Source organism: Camelus ferus, chromosome 23 (genome assembly GCF_009834535.1).
Source record: "Camelus ferus isolate YT-003-E chromosome 23, BCGSAC_Cfer_1.0, whole genome shotgun sequence".
Classification (NCBI taxonomy): domain Eukaryota; kingdom Metazoa; phylum Chordata; class Mammalia; order Artiodactyla; family Camelidae; genus Camelus; species Camelus ferus.
In genome coordinates this window covers 16,911,058-16,927,327 of record NC_045718.1, presented here as the reverse complement: position 1 = coordinate 16,927,327, position 16,270 = coordinate 16,911,058, and the positions used below count along the sequence as shown (strand labels likewise).

At 49.0% G+C, this 16,270-nt stretch overlaps 1 protein-coding gene and 1 long non-coding RNA gene across 2 annotated transcripts; one reads left to right on the top strand and one right to left on the bottom strand.

Annotated features, from left to right (window-relative positions):
• Positions 1–383: 383 nt before the first annotated feature.
• LOC116659414 lies at positions 384–10,542 on the bottom strand. The gene is made up of 3 exons (XR_004314794.1): positions 10,364–10,542; positions 5,994–6,087; positions 384–2,753 (listed from the first exon to the last, which is right to left on the bottom strand). It is a non-coding gene; the product is annotated as an uncharacterized LOC116659414 (long non-coding RNA).
• Positions 8,736–13,508, top strand: IL10 (interleukin 10). The gene is made up of 5 exons (XM_006182265.3): positions 8,736–9,243; positions 10,056–10,115; positions 10,358–10,510; positions 11,558–11,623; positions 12,681–13,508. Exons 1-5 carry the CDS (start codon positions 9,079–9,081, stop codon positions 12,771–12,773), a joined length of 537 nt encoding a protein of 178 aa, XP_006182327.1. The 5' UTR covers positions 8,736–9,078; the 3' UTR covers positions 12,774–13,508.
• The last annotated feature ends 2,762 nt before the right edge of the window (positions 13,509–16,270 follow it).

Here is a 16,270-nt window from a genome sequence, read left to right as displayed (position 1 = left end):
AGAGGTATACGAGGGCTGCCACACCAGGGAAGCTTGCTTGTACCATCCTTAGCCACTCTTCAGTGAAGCCAATCGGTCAACTACTTTATATCCAAACTCCTGCTGGAGGCACCTGACGAGGAATAATCCCTAAACACCCAAAAGCCAGGCACAAAGAGATTCTGTTCAATTTTTTGAAAGAATACCATTTTTAAGCATTGATAGAATCATCACCAGCAGCAGAACCTTGTTGGAGGTTCTGCTTACATTTTACTTTACAATTTAGTGATACATATTCTGAACTATATTTTTTAATATATATTTTTATTGAAGTAGAGTCAGTTTACAATGTGTCAATTTCTGGTGTACAGCATAATACTTCAGTCATACAGGAACATACATATATTCATTTTCATATTCTTTTTAACCATAAGCTGCTACAAGATATTTAATATAACTGTGCTATACAGTATAAATTTGTTGTTTATCGGATTTTGTGAGAAGGCACCTGTATTTCGCAATGAGAGGCACTCTGCCAGATTTCCAGAGGTGTTCTGTGCGATTCAGTGGGTTTGTAGATGTAATTCTTGGTGGATTTGTGGAAGAGAGTGAGCAGTGGGTCCCTCTACTCCACCATCTCGTCTCAAACCTCTGAACTACATTTGAAGTTTGAAGCATCTCAGGGGATCTTAGTCCAGCTCTAGATTTAAAATAGGACTCAGTCTATAGGGTGTTCCACAGTTGAATGGGGAGCCAGGGATCGAGCTTTAATTTGAACACACAATGTCTGTGCCAGTTCCTAAAAGGGTGCCCACCTTTCAAAGTGATTTCTGAATTAGCCGGACTAATGAAAGCACACTGACTGCCTATGCCACCCAGCTTGGCAGGCGATCAGCAGAGACTTGCATTGCTTTGATTGGATTAACCTGGCCTGTGGGATTGGGAAATATCTGATTTTATTTTCAAGGTTGTTCTGGAAACCGAGAAAGCACAAGGCTAGCCAAAGAGAAAGCTGGGCTTTTAGCTACCCTTCAGAACTGAAGGAGAGAGCAAGTGAGTGAGAGAGAGAATTAAAAGTGGAAGTGGAAAGTAGAACCCAAAAAAAGACTTGCAGTAAAGTCCCTCCCACAGCCTCCCAAAGCCCTGCAGTGGAGTCCCCTGACCACGCCAGCCCCACAACCTGGTCCTGGGCCCCGGCCCTTTGGAAAACAGGATTTACAGTAACAGGTAGAGCACTGCAAATCAGCCCCAGACCTCCCAGGGGCTCTGACTTGAAGCCACAAAACGCAGCGTGTGAGGCACTGCAGCTTGCATGACATACGTGATGCTCACAGGAGTGGCTGCACCGAAGGACCACCCTGGCTATTGTGGAACTCTGAATAAAGGAGACAGCAGTGAGGACAGTAGGCGGCTCCCTTCTCCATGTGGGCCAGGCACCTGAGGGCATTTATTCCACCCCTTCCTCTGAGGCCAAACTTTGATCACCTTCCTCCCATCCATTCTCATCCAGCGATTTTTGTCAAACGCTTAAGCCAGAGGTTCTCAAAGGATGGTCCAAGGACCCTGGGAAGTCCTCCCTTTTCCAACTACATATCTCTGTGAGGCTGGATTTTCTTTACATACTTCGACCCAAACAACCTATTGCAACAGATTGGATGTAGGAGCAGATGTAACAATGTAAGTTCCTCTGTTAAACCAGATATTTAAAGAGTTTTGGAACAAATGGCAAACCATGCCTTCTTCTCACTAAATGTGCTCTGATTTGGAAAATATAGTTATTTCTCATTATAAAAAGGTATGTTATTTATGTTAATATGTAATGGGTTTTTATTATTACTCCTTTAGAATGTCATAGATGGATTTTTAAAAATTTCTCAGTTTTAGTTTCTAATATGGTAAAAATTGATAGATACAATTCACAGAAGTGGAAGCTCTTTGGGGTCTTCAATAATTGTTAATAATGTAAAGAGGTCCTGAATTTAAATAGTTTGAGAAGAGCTGACCAAGGGAGTCTAGGACCACACTGAGCACAACTGCACACCCTCAGTCCCTGCCCTGGAGAGTCCTGACCTGGGTGGGTGTGTAAACGGCACAATCACAGGAGAAGTGGCATGAATCCAGGAAGGAGCGAGTGGCTGACTCCTCGTGGGAAATGCAGGTGCGCACCTCAACCTGTGGAGTGTGGTTGAGGATATAGAGTCAGGGGTTCGTCTTAGAGATAAAGACAAGAAGAGGCAAGATGAAGGGAAATCTTGGGTCTCTGCCGTCTTGAATCAGGTTTCCTGAAGGAGACGGTGCTTTGGGGGTACTGTGCTGGGAGGGCAGGCCAAATGACGCCTTTAACACCACTGCAGTCCTGTCTTAGAGACCAAATGCAGGAGAAATTCTTCTCTGACTGCAAATATTCTAAGGCTTGAAATAGTCCCCTAAGAAGGAACAACCTAAGCCACCCTCACCCACATCTCCAGCTCCTAGTCACAGGGCTGTGCACCCTGCAAGTGCACCATCCTTAGCTACTTTTGAGTAAAACCAATTGGTCACCTACTTTATAGCCAACCTCCTGCTTAAGGGACCTCAATAGGAACAGTCCCAAGTCCCCAGTTGTTGGTGCTGGCCAGGAGAACTCTGCGATTTAACACTCATCTGAGTCAAGGAATTACATATTGATTTAAGAGGAATAATGCAAAGAGAATTGAGTTCTGATTCCACCTTTGCCATTGACTATCTCCAGTGCCTGGAAAGTCACTCTCTTTTCTGGGCCTCAGTTTGCCCACCTGTAAAATGAGAGATATGGATTAGTTGATGTCTAAGGTCCTTCTTCTTCTGACATCTTCTGACGTAGGACAGCCCTGGGGGATTGGGTTAACATCTGCCAGGAGTGTAGATTCATAATGAGATTGATTGATCTTTTTATTTTTCAATGGAAAAGCTAAATGGGAATAGGCATATAGTTTGTGAGGGTAGCTGTCTTTTCAAGTGCATTCACCCTCTATTTTATATGAGCTAGAAGACAAACACAGCCAGTTACAGCTCCAAACAGTTTAGGAAGCACACACTCAGTCCCTCAGTTCATCAAGCAAATGTTTAGTGAGAACCTTGGGTGTGCTCAGAATTGTGCTAAATGCTAGGCAAACAATGATGATCAAAAACAGACATGAGCCTTGCCCTTGTGGAGGGCAGTCTAATGCGAGAGATGGAGATCAACTGAGTGACCACGTAGCCATGTGTGTAATTACAAACTGACGTAGTACTATGAAGGAAAGGAACAAGATGTCTTGAGAATATTTAGCAGACGACCTTGCTGAGCCTGGAGAATAAGGAAAAACTCATTTGAGGAAGTAACATCTAAGCTGAGAACTGAAGGATGAAGAGAGGGGGATGCACAATCCAGAAAGTAAGAACTACATGTACAAAGGCCCTGTGGTAGGAGAGAGCATGGATCATGGAAGGGAGAAGGGGAGGAAAGCCAATAAGATCAGAATGCAGAGGGAAGTGGAGAGTGTTGAAAGCTGAGGCAGAAGAAACAGTCAGGGTCAGATGAGAAAGGGAATTGTAAACAGTATTGAGAATATGGGTCCTTATTTTACCCAGAAAGGGAAAGTGGCAAGTCATTAAAGGGCTTAAGCAGGAGGAGAGTCATGATCAGATTGGTGTTTGGAAATGATCACTTGGGCTGTGAAATGGAGAACAGCTTAGAGAATGGACATTAGAATATCAATTGGGCATTTATTTGGAGCCCAGGATAAATAAGATGGTAGCTTGAACCAGGTAAGTGTTGCTGATGACGTTGCACATGGAGAGAAGTGGGCAGATTAGACAGATGTTTGTGAAGAAAAATCTGAAGGAGCTGGTAATAGATTGGACATAGGTTGGTAAGGGAGAGGGAGGAAACAACAAGTTATTTCTAGCTGTCTGGCTTGCATGTTGTGGATAGATGATGGCACATGTGCTGAGTTAAGGCACCGTCTTGCTGGATGACTGTGAGACTGGAGACAGAAGATGATAAGTTTAATCTTAGATAGAGAATCAATCACAGAAATCAGAGGCCCAGCACAAAATGAAAATGTGGAGCCTCTTGTTCAACAGTTGTTAAGAATTTCAAGACAGTGACAGCAGAGCGAGTGCAGGGCCCTTCTATGCACAAGACACCCTGTGCAACTACACAAGTCACATGTCCTGCTTGGATCTGCTGGGCTTGAAGTGTCAGCCATCCGGGGAGATCTGAGTAAACTAGATCCCATCAGAGAGACAGCCCCGGAGCTGCAGGAATCCACTAGTCACTCTAGGTACTCACACAGACAGAGCAGACACAGCTGGAACCTCTGGGTCGCAAGGGCTCCAACACCTGGTGTCTTGGCCCCTGCAGCCAACCTTCTCATATGAGCAGTTACAGAACACAGTGTCTGTCCCCCAAGGAAAATCCAAATTGCTTGATTTGGCGCCACCGTTGCACAAAGGGGAATTCCACAATGGCTGTCCAAAGATCAGCCCTTCCGCTGTGGTTTGCAGTGTCTGTCGGCCACAATCCTCGGAAGGGCACCCACTCCAGTTTGCATAATCCTTGCTCGATTCCATTTAGGGGCCAGCCCTGACTTGGGCTCCTTGTAAATTTCTGACCCACTAGGACTTTATTGAGAAGCATGCCAGCCACAAGGCCAAAGTCCAAGACAGAGCCCTGTCCCTTCTGGCCCCACCTGGTCACACTGGGCGGGGTGTGAGGCCAGACTCTGTGCTGTTGACCAGGCCTGTTGCAGCACAGCCGCTGAGGAAGCCTCTGCCCAGGGAGCTGAGGAAGGTTATTCAAGGGAATACTAGAAATGTCAAGCTGGGGAAACTATCGTACATCCTAGATGTCCTGCAGAAGAAGAAATGAAACTCCTGTTATCAGCCTTAAGTTAATAGCTACAGATGAGCAATCGGGAGCCAAGCCCCGCGGGGATTCCTCACTGGGAGGGTCAGCAGCCTTGCCCCCGGAGGGCACCCTCCCACCTTCCCTGCCAGCATCACTGAGCTGCCTGCTCCCTTCATGGTGGCCCTGTTGATAGGCCGGCTGGCTAAACCGAGCCCAGCAAGCCCAGATTCCACAGCCTTCCCTTTGTGACTCCAGGGCAGCCCCGCAGGGCAGTTATACCCAGAAGGCTACCATTCTGCCGAGCATGAGGGTAGCCGGGGAGGAGATTCCTTGTAAGCTCTTGTGCACTGGGGACAGCGCCCTCCAAAATTTATTCACGCTTCTTCTCTACCTGGAGTCCTGCGCAACTCAAGTGGTGAAACTCACTGATGGAGCTTTCCAGAAAGATTATCAGCATCTCCTGAGCTGACATGTCTTTGGACCTTAGGACTTTACCCATGTGCCTCCTCCCTAACATCTTACAACAATTGGTAGGAAAGGAGAAAGGCGGAGAAGGCAAGTTCTGCCTGGCATTTGAATGCAGCGCTACTCAGACTCTCTGCCTCTGAAGTTCTTGGTAAGGGAGACCAAACAAATAATACTACTTTTCTTTCTAAGCCATGGTGAGTCAGATTTTCTTTCTATTCAGCTGAATATGGACATTAGGGAATAGTCTGGAGCAGGGGTGGAAGAGAAATGGTATTTCCCCTCCCACACTTCTCTCTGATTTCTCAGTGAGTCCCCATGAGGAAGAATTTATTTAAATTCAATTTAATAAGCCTGGATTACCTGCTATGTATCTAGACTGGAGCGAAAATTGGACTCAGGCCATTTGCCCTCAAGGAGCTCACAGTCTGACGAGAAGCATCTGTGTTGTCTCGAAATTCACAGGGCCAGTTGGTACCCAGACCAACACACCATCCACCCACAGGTGCTTGCTCCCTCACTTTCTTCCCTACACAGGCTCTTCCCGTGGGCTGAATCCCCGACTCAAATCCCCCGACATGCAGACTATTGACATTTATGTCTCATCTACGCGACCTATGAGTCTGGGACTTTTCCCAGTGGATCATAATGACTTTTCAGATGAGCGATACCTTCAGTCTTAAGAAATAGAAGTCACCTTTGGTGTTCTTGTTGTTTTGTCGATATATAAGCAGAGGGTCTTCTCCCAAATGTTCACACCTCTTCCCTTGTGTTAGCTTGACATCAATCCTCTGAGACATGTGGATAGGAAAGATACTGTTATCTCCATTCATTTAGTTAAGTAATTGCAGCAAGGAACTTGCCTGTGGTCAGTCTCGGACCATTTAGATTCTGAAACTTTTGAGATGGGAGAGGACAATGATTTCAAGTCAACGGAGAAAGGATCAACTAATTAACAAATGGCTTGAGATAACTGGCAACGCATCCCAAAGCAAAGAAAAAAGTCAGAGCCTACCCCTAACCCTACTAAACGGACTATGGAATAAAGGATGACAGGAATGGCTCTGGTCCACCTCCCTTCACCCTGCCATGGCGTGCATGTGTGTATGCATGTGTGCGCATTTACGTACGTATCTCAAATGGTAAGAAGAAAGTGGAAGGGATTCTGCCTGCCTCCTTGAGTTGCTCTCCCTGTCCCTGTGAGCACTTGCCTATGTGCAGACCAGCCCTTATCCAGGCTCCTCCAGCCTGGTCCAGGCTACAGGGTACTCTGCTATGCCCATCCCAACATGGAATAAAGGAAGCTATGTACCTGGTACCTACCATGGGCCAGAACCTGTGCTCAGCACCAGGTACACAAAGGGTAATGAAGCAGCGCCCTGTCTCAGGGAGCTCACAGCTGACGGGGGAGGCAGTTGTGCACGTGGACGACAGCAACATGGATTGGGGATTGAGTAGTGGAGGAGAGCACAGGGCACGGGGGCAAACAAAGGCAAGAGGAGGGGCCTGTGCTGCCTGGGTTGGAAGGAAGTGGGTTTTAGTCTCACCTGGGTTTGTGTCCTCTGGCCTGAGTGGTCTGCTATGCCGAGTCTGCCCCCAGGACACCCGGCTCACAGAGGGGGTCAGCCCTGCATGCTAAATAAAGCAGACACGGCCCAGAAAACCTAAGAGCCAAGAGGGAAGGCGAAGAGGGGAAGGGATGCAAAATCCAGTCCCAGCCCCTTCTCTCTACTCCTCTGGTGACAAAACTCAGAACTCCCAAGCCCAATGTAAATCTGGCAGGAGCAGCCACTCCTGGGTCAGCCCCACAGCTGTTTCTAGTGGCCCTTTCTCCCTTCACAAGTCCTAGGCATCTGCATCGACACTCCCCAAAGGGTTAAGAAGAAAGACTACAACCCCCTGCTCCTGACCCACAAGACACCTCCGCAGGGTGGGCCTGGAGCCCCCCACTCCTCCCCACCACGCTCTTCAGATTGGCTTGGCCCAGGGGGTCTGTTCCCCTTGCTCTGGTGCAGCGAGCTTCTTTAAGGGTGGGCTTAGAACATGGGGCCACTGACAGTATCCCGGTGCTGAAGCAGGAGGGCAAGGAGACAACAGAAACACTGGAGCTACCCTAAGTCTCGGTCCCCCCGTTACCTCCCCGCCCCATCCCACATGAAGCCCAAAGGCCGCTGGCAGGGGGGAGGCAGGTACTGTTGCCCCCTTGGATGAGATGGAAAACAGACACAGGGAGGTCGGTAACCTGCTCTGAGTTTAAAGAGTGACAGAACCAGGGTGGTGCCCAGCCCTCCGGTCCCCCCAGGTCAGAGTTCTTCCCAGGTGTTGTCTTCCCTGGGGTGGCTGAGAAGCCCCGGTGGGAGGGAGAGGGCAAGCCACAAGCAAGGACCCCCAGAGATGTTCCAGATATCTGCAGACATAACGCCACTGTCCCAGACTTTCCTTACTGGAGGTAGAGCAGCATTTCTCACCACATCTGCCTAATCTTCTCTCCTCCCTACACACACACACACACACACACACACACACACACACACACACACGTGCAAATCCAAGGCAAGACAACAAAGTCTTCTTTGGAAGGAGGAGAGGTACAGGTGAGAGGCAGGAACGGGGCCTTCCACATCCAGCCTTCGCGGAATCCCAACTTATTTTCCCTGTTTTTTTCCTACTTCTTCCTCCCCATCTTTCAAGCTTAAGTCTCCAGCCATAGACTCTTACAACCCTCGAGACATCTAATGAGTTGTTAATCCAAACTTTTCATCCTGCACACCAGGGACAGCATGGAGAAGGGGAAGGGGTGTGGTGTTTATGGCAGACAAGCCTGGGTGCAGGCTTTGGCTCCCTTGCTCAGCATACCTGTAACCTTGGTCAGAGTCCTGAACATCTCTGTGTCTTGGTTTGCTCACTAGAAAGTGGAGATGAGGGTCACAGCGACTGGCAGGTACAGCCCCCGGTAAGCACGGACTACTTTTATTATTAACTTCCCCCAAGGACCAAGATGGCCAAGGAGGCTAGAGGCATGGATCTGAGAGTCTAAATGAACTTAGAGCCAGAGAAGGAGCCTGGAGCATCTCCCATTTCCCTGCCTGTCCTGTGGGAAGCCAGCCTCTTTAAGGGGAGGTCCTGGAACAGAAAATAAAAAAAAAACAGAAGGCAGCTTTGAGGATATTTAGCTTACACCCTTGTTTGCACTTGGGGAAACTGAGGCCCAGAGAGGTGACTACTCAATTCAGCAAGGAGAAGCCCTGAGTATTCAACCCAGGTTAGGAAGGGGACCCAGTTATTTCTCAATCCCAGTGTATTCTGGAATGGCAAATTTGTCCACGTCACTGTGACCTAGGGACACGTGAATGGAAGCCGCAGCTCTGGGTCTCTGCGCACAGAACAGCTGTTCACACCAGGAAATCAACTTTTTTTTATTAAGAAAAGCTGAAAAATTATTTTAAAAGGGAGAGAGAGAGGTAGCATCTCCTAAAATAGCCATATGCAGAAGTTCATTTTTCAAACATCTCTTTTGCTTATGATGCAAAAATTAAAACTTTGAGTAAGAGGTTCAATGAATGCAAAACTTTGGAAAGGTCTAAGGGAAGGGAGGGGCTCGAATCAGAAAAAAACCTTTGCCAGGAAATATGTAACACTGTGGCTTTTTTTTATGAATGGGGAGGCCTCACTGAACCACAATATAAAAGGGGGACACAGTAGGTGAAGGTCTACACAACAGGGGCTTGATCTTGCAAAATCAAACCACAAGTCCGACTCGACGAAGAAGACACAGCTCCACCATGCCCCGCTCAGCACTGCTCTGCTGCCTGATCCTCCTGGCCGGAGTGGCAGCCAGCCAAGACCAAGGCACCCAGTCTGAGCACAGCTGCACCCACTTCCCAGCCAGCCTGCCCCACATGCTCCGGGAGCTCCGAGCCGCCTTTGGCAGGGTGAAGACTTTCTTTGTGAGTATCATGCCCTTCCTGCCCCCGGGACTCCCTGAACAACACATTCAGCAGGAATTCTTAGAACCTCCTGCACCTCCATCCCCAGCACCCATTCCCCTGAAACTTCAATTCTTAAGAGGGTCCCTGGCCAAGCTGTGGGTTCAGTGAATTAATCCCAGCCCTGGTGATGCAGCAAATTGTGCAGGTAAAGCTGCCGTAAAAAGGTAAATGCACTATCTCTCCCATGCCTGGAAATTTCTCTAAGATTCCACTGCCGCTTGATACTACACTGGCTGGGAGAGATCACAGAGGGTCTGACTGGAGGTGTTCCCCGTGCCAGGGAAACATATGTTGCCTCAGCTTAGAAGGCTTCCAGAATCTGAAAGACGGGCGGTTTGGGGAAGCGCCATAGAGGGAGGAAACCTGCATTAGGAGGTGCCTCGCATTCCCAGAGACCTTTCAGGGCTGCCGCTGGACATCAACAGCAGAAAAGCAAAGGGCACTGAGGAGGGAGGGGGTTGGCATGGGGGCCCCTTCACACCCGACCTGGCCCTGCAGAGAGAAGACCAGGACCCCAGCAAGCTTCTGCCTTGCCTTCAAAATCAGCCCGATTTTTAAAATAACTTGATCCCGAGGGGAAGGACCTGATTTAACGAAGGGCTCCGGCACTGTCGCATGTCCTGTTTTGAAAGTTCTCTTTTCCCTTTTGGGGCCGGGGACGCCTTGATTAAAAATCAAAAACTCTACAAAGAAAAGTGGAATCGGAAAGACAGTCATTTTCAGTATTTTCCCCAAACCTCGGGTTCATTCTCCTTTTGTTCTTCTTGCAGCAAATGAAGGACCAGCTGGACAACATGCTGTTGACCAGGTCCCTGCTGGAGGACTTTAAGGTGAGGGCTGGGTGGGTGTGGGGGACTGAGCAGTTTCTGGCCTGCAAGGACCTGCTTCCTTCGCTTTGAAAAGGAGAAGTGGGAAGATCTTAACTCAGCACATCGCCAGCGCCGGAGGGAGGGGGAGGGGTGCTCAGCCATGGGGGGAGGCGGCCACTTAGGAAGCTCCCCAGGGACAAAGCTGTCCTCTCCAGCGGTAGCCCTTCCTCCCAGTCACCACCCACCCTGGCTTCCGCCCTTAGGGTTACCTGGGTTGCCAAGCCTTGTCGGAGATGATCCAGTTTTACCTGGAGGAGGTGATGCCGCAGGCGGAGAACCACGGCCCTGACATCAAGGAGCATGTGAACTCCCTGGGGGAGAAGCTGAAGACCCTCAGACTGAGGCTGCGTCGCTGTGTAAGTAGCAGACCAGCTCTTCCCCTCCCAGGCGGCTCCTGCCAGGCGACTCTTCCAGAAACGCCACCTCCGAACGGGCTCGCACCCCGACACAGAGGCCCAGGCTGGCAGGCACGCTCATGCTCTGGGCAGGAGTCCTCTTTCTTGCTCATTTCTCTCCAAGCTGCGGGTGGGGGTGGCCGCTAAGGCATTTACATGTGAAGATTTGCAACAGCTTTCCTGTTATTTGTGAGTCATTTGTGGGTTATTAGCTATTCCCCTCTCTTCATGAAAGGGCCCCAGAGCTCAGAGCTTCATCTGGGGCTCTCTCGTCCCTGCGAACCTAGGCCCTGGGTCCCCAGGAGGGGCCAGAGGTGAGAGTCCCAGGAGAGAAAACTGCTTTCCTCTTATTCTTAACCTTTTAAAAGCTGAGCTCCAAGTGGGGCCCAAATGACTGCCAGGATTTCCCCCAGTATTTTCGAGGGGCCAGGGCCCTCCTCACCTCCAGGTTAGTGTCTATGAATAATTCCCCAGAATAAGTTATTTCTCCAGTTGAATTGATACCGTCACCACTGGCTTCCTCTGTTCCCTCGCCAGTACTGAGAAATCATTGGGTTTCTATTTGTAGGACAGGACTATGCAAAGGGGGTTGACCAGCAGAGCTGAGACTGTCTCTATTCCTCTGGGACTTAGAAATGGTCCTCGTGGCCGGGACTGCAGGACAGGGACAGGGCAGAGAAGCAGGACAGGACACACGGCTGGCTCGGCACTCTGGTCGGCTCTGTGACCTGCCAGGTGAGGCAGCTCCCAGACCTGGGCTTTGAGGCAGCCTTGTAAACATCCAGGAGTAGCTTCAAGGAGGAGAAACATGTTTCATCCCTTGGGCGATATTTCTTCTCTGTCCAGGGCAGGGAAAGAGGAGGTAGGCTCCTCGTCGGCCCCAGGAGCTCTGGAGGGTAGGCATTCAAGATGAGTCTGGCCTCTTCACGCCACAAGCTTGTCCCCCAAGCGCTGTGGACCCAGGAGCTGGGAGCCGGTATCATTCACACTTTCTCTTTCCTCCCACAGCATCGATTTCTCCCCTGTGAAAACAAGAGCAAGGCGGTGGAGCAGGTGAAGAGTGTCTTCAGTAAGGTGAGCTGGGATGCTGGGCAGGGAGGGCTGGGGGAATGTGACCTCTCCCCACTCCCGAGGTGCGGAGGTTGGCGGGTGCTAAGCAGGCCCTGTCTTTGGCTCCGAGGCAGTGTGAGAACCTGACACATGGTGTGACCTCCTCAGCCAGTGAGGAGCTGCCGCCTCAGTTATATTTGCTTTCTGTGAAGTGACTTTGGGGGTTTCTAAATGACTGTTCCCCGCCTTGGCAGGCCTGCGGGTTGGGCCGACCAGCCAGCTGTGAACACAGTGAGCAGGGTGCTGGGGAGAGTGACAAAGGAAACAGAAAGTAGCTGGTTGGGAATCTAGGCCGAAGCTACACGTGCAGGAAGCCGGCACGTGAATGTTCACTTACAAACACACCCAGGGGCTCAGCCCGAACTCCCCCAAGCTCAGAGCAGGAAGCCGAATGCTCCCTTCTCTGGAGTTGGTCCCCACCTCCTTCCACCTGCGGTTCACACTTCCCAAGATGCTTGAGAATCTCAGCTCAGATCAAGCAGGGTTTCACGCTTCCAACTGTCCGTGAACTCTCAGGCCCCGTTTCCCAGAAGCCACGGGGCCTATGTCCTCTCGGTGGGCTGGGGACAGACGCTGGGCAGGGTTCCAACATCAGGGGGCATGAATCCCCCCACATGAGGCCAGAGCAGCAGGGCAGGGCCTGCTCAATCCATGGGTAGGGGAGCATAAACCTAAAAAAGGCTCCTCTCACTCACCGTTTCGCTTTCAAAGTGGTTCCTCTAATGTCTTTTCATCAAATTTTGAATAAACATCATGCGAGCACATGACCTTCAAAACTGTTGAAAAGGCACCATTTGGAAGACTGTGCTTCACACAGGGAATGTTCCTCTTGCTGCCCGCTGGCCACGTTCCAGGCCAGTGCACGGCCTCTCCCCAGGCAGCCAGACGTATTCTCAGGGTCCCGGGGTTCACCTCTCACCTCCCAACACATGGGCCCCAGGCTCATGCCCATCCAAGGAGGGGGACCCACTTACTTGCTCAGATGGGGTTTTCACTGAACATTTCGTATTTCGCTACACAGCTCCAAGAGAAGGGGGTCTACAAAGCCATGAGTGAGTTCGACATCTTTATCAACTACATAGAAGCCTACATGACAATGAAGATGAAGAACTGAAGCGTTCTAGGCAACAAAACCTCCGGGCTGCAACTCTCCTGGACTCTAGGACAGAAATTGGAGATCTCCAAAATCCGATCCCGGTCACTGGGAGGGCAGAAGCAGCTCCTTGGAGGGTCCTGTTGTACCTCTCCTAGAATATTTATTACTTCTGTTACCTCAACTCCCATTTCTATTTATTTACTGAGCTTCTCTGTGAACTATTTAGAAAGAAGCCTGATATTGTACTTGTTTCAATATTTATTATTTTCACCTGTGTTTAAGCTGTTTCCATAGGGTGATGATGCCCTGTGGTATTTGAGTGTTTTGAGAAAAATTTAAGTTATATAAGGAAAAAAAAATCTTCCTTAGGGAGCCAACTGAAGCTTCCATTCCAAGCCTAACCACACTTTATAGCTGTCGGGCTGTGTCCCCTGACCTCCCTCTAATTTTTCTTGTCCCTGGGCCTGAGGCTCTTGGAATGTTACAAAGACTCAGGCTCATAGGAAGAGAAACCCTAGGACAACTGATATCTCAGCATCCCTGAGGGATTCCCCTGACCTCACGCCCCAACCACTTCATTCTTGAAAGCTGTGGCCAGCTTGTTATTTATAACAACCTAAAGTTGGTTCTAATAGAACTCAGTTTTAACTAGAAGCAATTCAATTCCTCTGGGAATGTTACATTGTTTGTCTGTCTTCATCACAGATTTTAATTTTGAATAAATAAAGAGGTCTTATGAAAGTCATGTGATGGTGTCTGTTGGCTTCTGTCTGACTAAAATTGTTCTCTCAAAGTCTCCAAGCTAGAAGAGACTAGATGAATGAATTCTACATTCCAGAGAAACAAAGCCAGCTGTCTTCTCCCGAGAGAGAGAGAAGCCTCCAAATCTGATCAGAGAAAAAGCTGTTCTCCTTTCCAAAGCCAGTGGCAAAGGCCACCATAGTCTCCCCACAAACTCAGTCCTTTAAAGAATTATCCTTTATGATCAGGCTGATTTTTAAGGCTAAGGATGAGGTTCTACACATACCAAAATTTAGAAGATAGGCAGACAGAAAGAGAAAAATACCATATCACTTATATGTGGAATCTAAAAAAGAAAAAAGAAAAAAAGACACAAATGAACTTACTTACAAAACGGGGACAGACTCACAGACATTGAAAACAAACTTACGGTTAACGAGGGGAAAGCGGGTGAGGAGGGATAAACTGGGAGTTCCAGATTTGCAGACACTAACTACTACATATAAAATAGATAAACAACCAGGTCCTAGTGTGCAGCACAGGGAACTATATTCAATACCTTGTAATGGCCTGTAATGAAAAAGAATATGAAAAGGAATATATATGTATATGTATAAATGAATCACTATGCTGTACACCAGAAATTAACACAACATTGTAAATTGACTATACTTAAATTTTTTTTTTTAAAGCTAGGCAGAGGAAGTTTTTCAGTGTGTTTTGTTTTTTGGTGTTTGGTGTGTTCTTTTGTTTCTCTTGTGTTGTTGTTGCTGTTGTTTGCTTCCTCAAGCTCCAAAGTTCCAGGGTGAGTACTAATTTGCCTGAGCTTGCAAGGATTCAGATAAAGTGCCAGCATGCTTCCAGACGCGAGAAGATGGTCCCAAGGCCCCAAGGTGGCGGTTGTTGGGCTTCACACCTAAAAACTCCTACCAAATCCTTCTTGAGCCAAGATCAGAGGCAACAGGCTGGACCCAACAGAGTGGAATATAAGGAAATCAGCCCAGTCAATAGGTTACCTGAGGACCCAAGATGCTGCACATCTGCTCTCTCCTTGAGCTGCCAGACAAATGAGATTGGCTTCTGACTGCGGTCTGCTGGGAGGGCCGCAGCGGCTGGGGAAGCCCTACTCAAAGCCCCATGACTTGAGGTGGAGAGGGGGAAGAATGGGCTGAGTAAACACCCCGCCCCACCTCACGCTCTGCCCAGGCAGCCCTGCTCTGGGGGAGGCAGGGTGGGAGCCGAGTGGCTGTGGTCAGTTTTTCGGTAAGACCTGACTCACTTCGGTTAAAGTAACCATAGGAAGGAAGTGGGAAGCATCAAAGCTGAAATTCTGAGCTGAAAAGTTAGGGTTAAGAATGGAGGTTCACAGAAGACAATGTGACAGGGAGGGAGGCTCTCTACGCTGAAGTGGAGAAGAGCCGGGAGCCCCTCGGCCTGTAAGCTTCAAGGGGTCAGGGCTCTCTGCCAGGGAACGCAGACGAACTTAAGTCTGAGGTTGGCAACTCACATGAGGAAGTGGGCATCTGAAATTGACAGACAGAAACTCACCTGGAGAAGCCTCATAGCTGATAAGATGCTGGCAACAATGACAACTTATTGAGCACTTATTTTGAGCAAGTCAGTACTAGGCATCTATCGGTTATACTGTGTAGTATCTCACTGCTGTTTTCTCTAAGAGGGAACTGATGCTCGGAAATGTTGGTGTGGCTTGGCCATATGGCTGATGTGGAGGATGGACAGCTGAGAATAGCATAAAACATCTTTCCCTTTGTACCAATTATCTATTGTTGCCACCACCACCACCCCAAATTTAGCAGCTTAAAACAACAAACATTTATTATGTCACCTTTTCCATAGGTCAGGAATCTTGGAGCAATAAGAGTCTCTATAACGAGGCCATGGTCAAAATGACAGTCAAGGTAGCAACCACTTGAAGTCTTGACTGGACAGCTTACATCCACGATGGCACGTTCCCAGGACTGTCGGCGGGAGGCCTCAGTTCCTCCCTGGCTATAGGCAGGTGGCCGTGGCTCCCTGCCACGTGAGCATCTCCACAGAGCATCTTGAGTGTCTTCATGACATGTCAGCTGTCTTCCCCTGAGCCAACATCTGAGAGAGAGAGCAAGGGGGAGTCATGGTATCTTTTAGCTCCAATCTCAGGAATCTCATACCATCACTCTGCCACGTTCCTATTTGGTAGAAATGAGCTGGGAAGTACAGCCCACCTTCAAGGGGAGAGGAATTAGAATCCACCTTTTGAAAGGAGGCATATCAAAGATTCTGTGGATGTGGTTTAAAACTACTATATCCTTCTAAGAATTTAGAAGAAAGTGCTTTGATCTGGATGGCCCATGAGGCTCCCAGGTGGGTGAGAGGAAGGGGAGGATTCGAGTGGGCATCAGTGTGCATGGATGGGCCACCACAATGGGCGCCCCTCCTTCAGTCCTCCCTTGTAGGCGCCATCTAATGTATTTACTTCTCTGAGCCTCAGTTTCTCATCTGGAAAACTAGCAAAACTTCTTTCCCAGGTGTTACAAACGGAATGTGTCCCTACAGAATTCATATATGAAAGCCCTAAGCCCCAGTGCGATGGCGTTTGGAGATCGGTCCCTTGGGAAGTCATTAGGCTTCGATCTGGTCATAAGGGTGAGGCCCTCAGGATGGGATTAGTGCTCCTGTCAGGAGAGACAGCAGGGGGCTCACTCTGTGTCCTTGCTCCATTTCTCTCTACCCGCCCCCCACCTCCTTCCTGCTCTCCCAGCACGAGAAAAGGA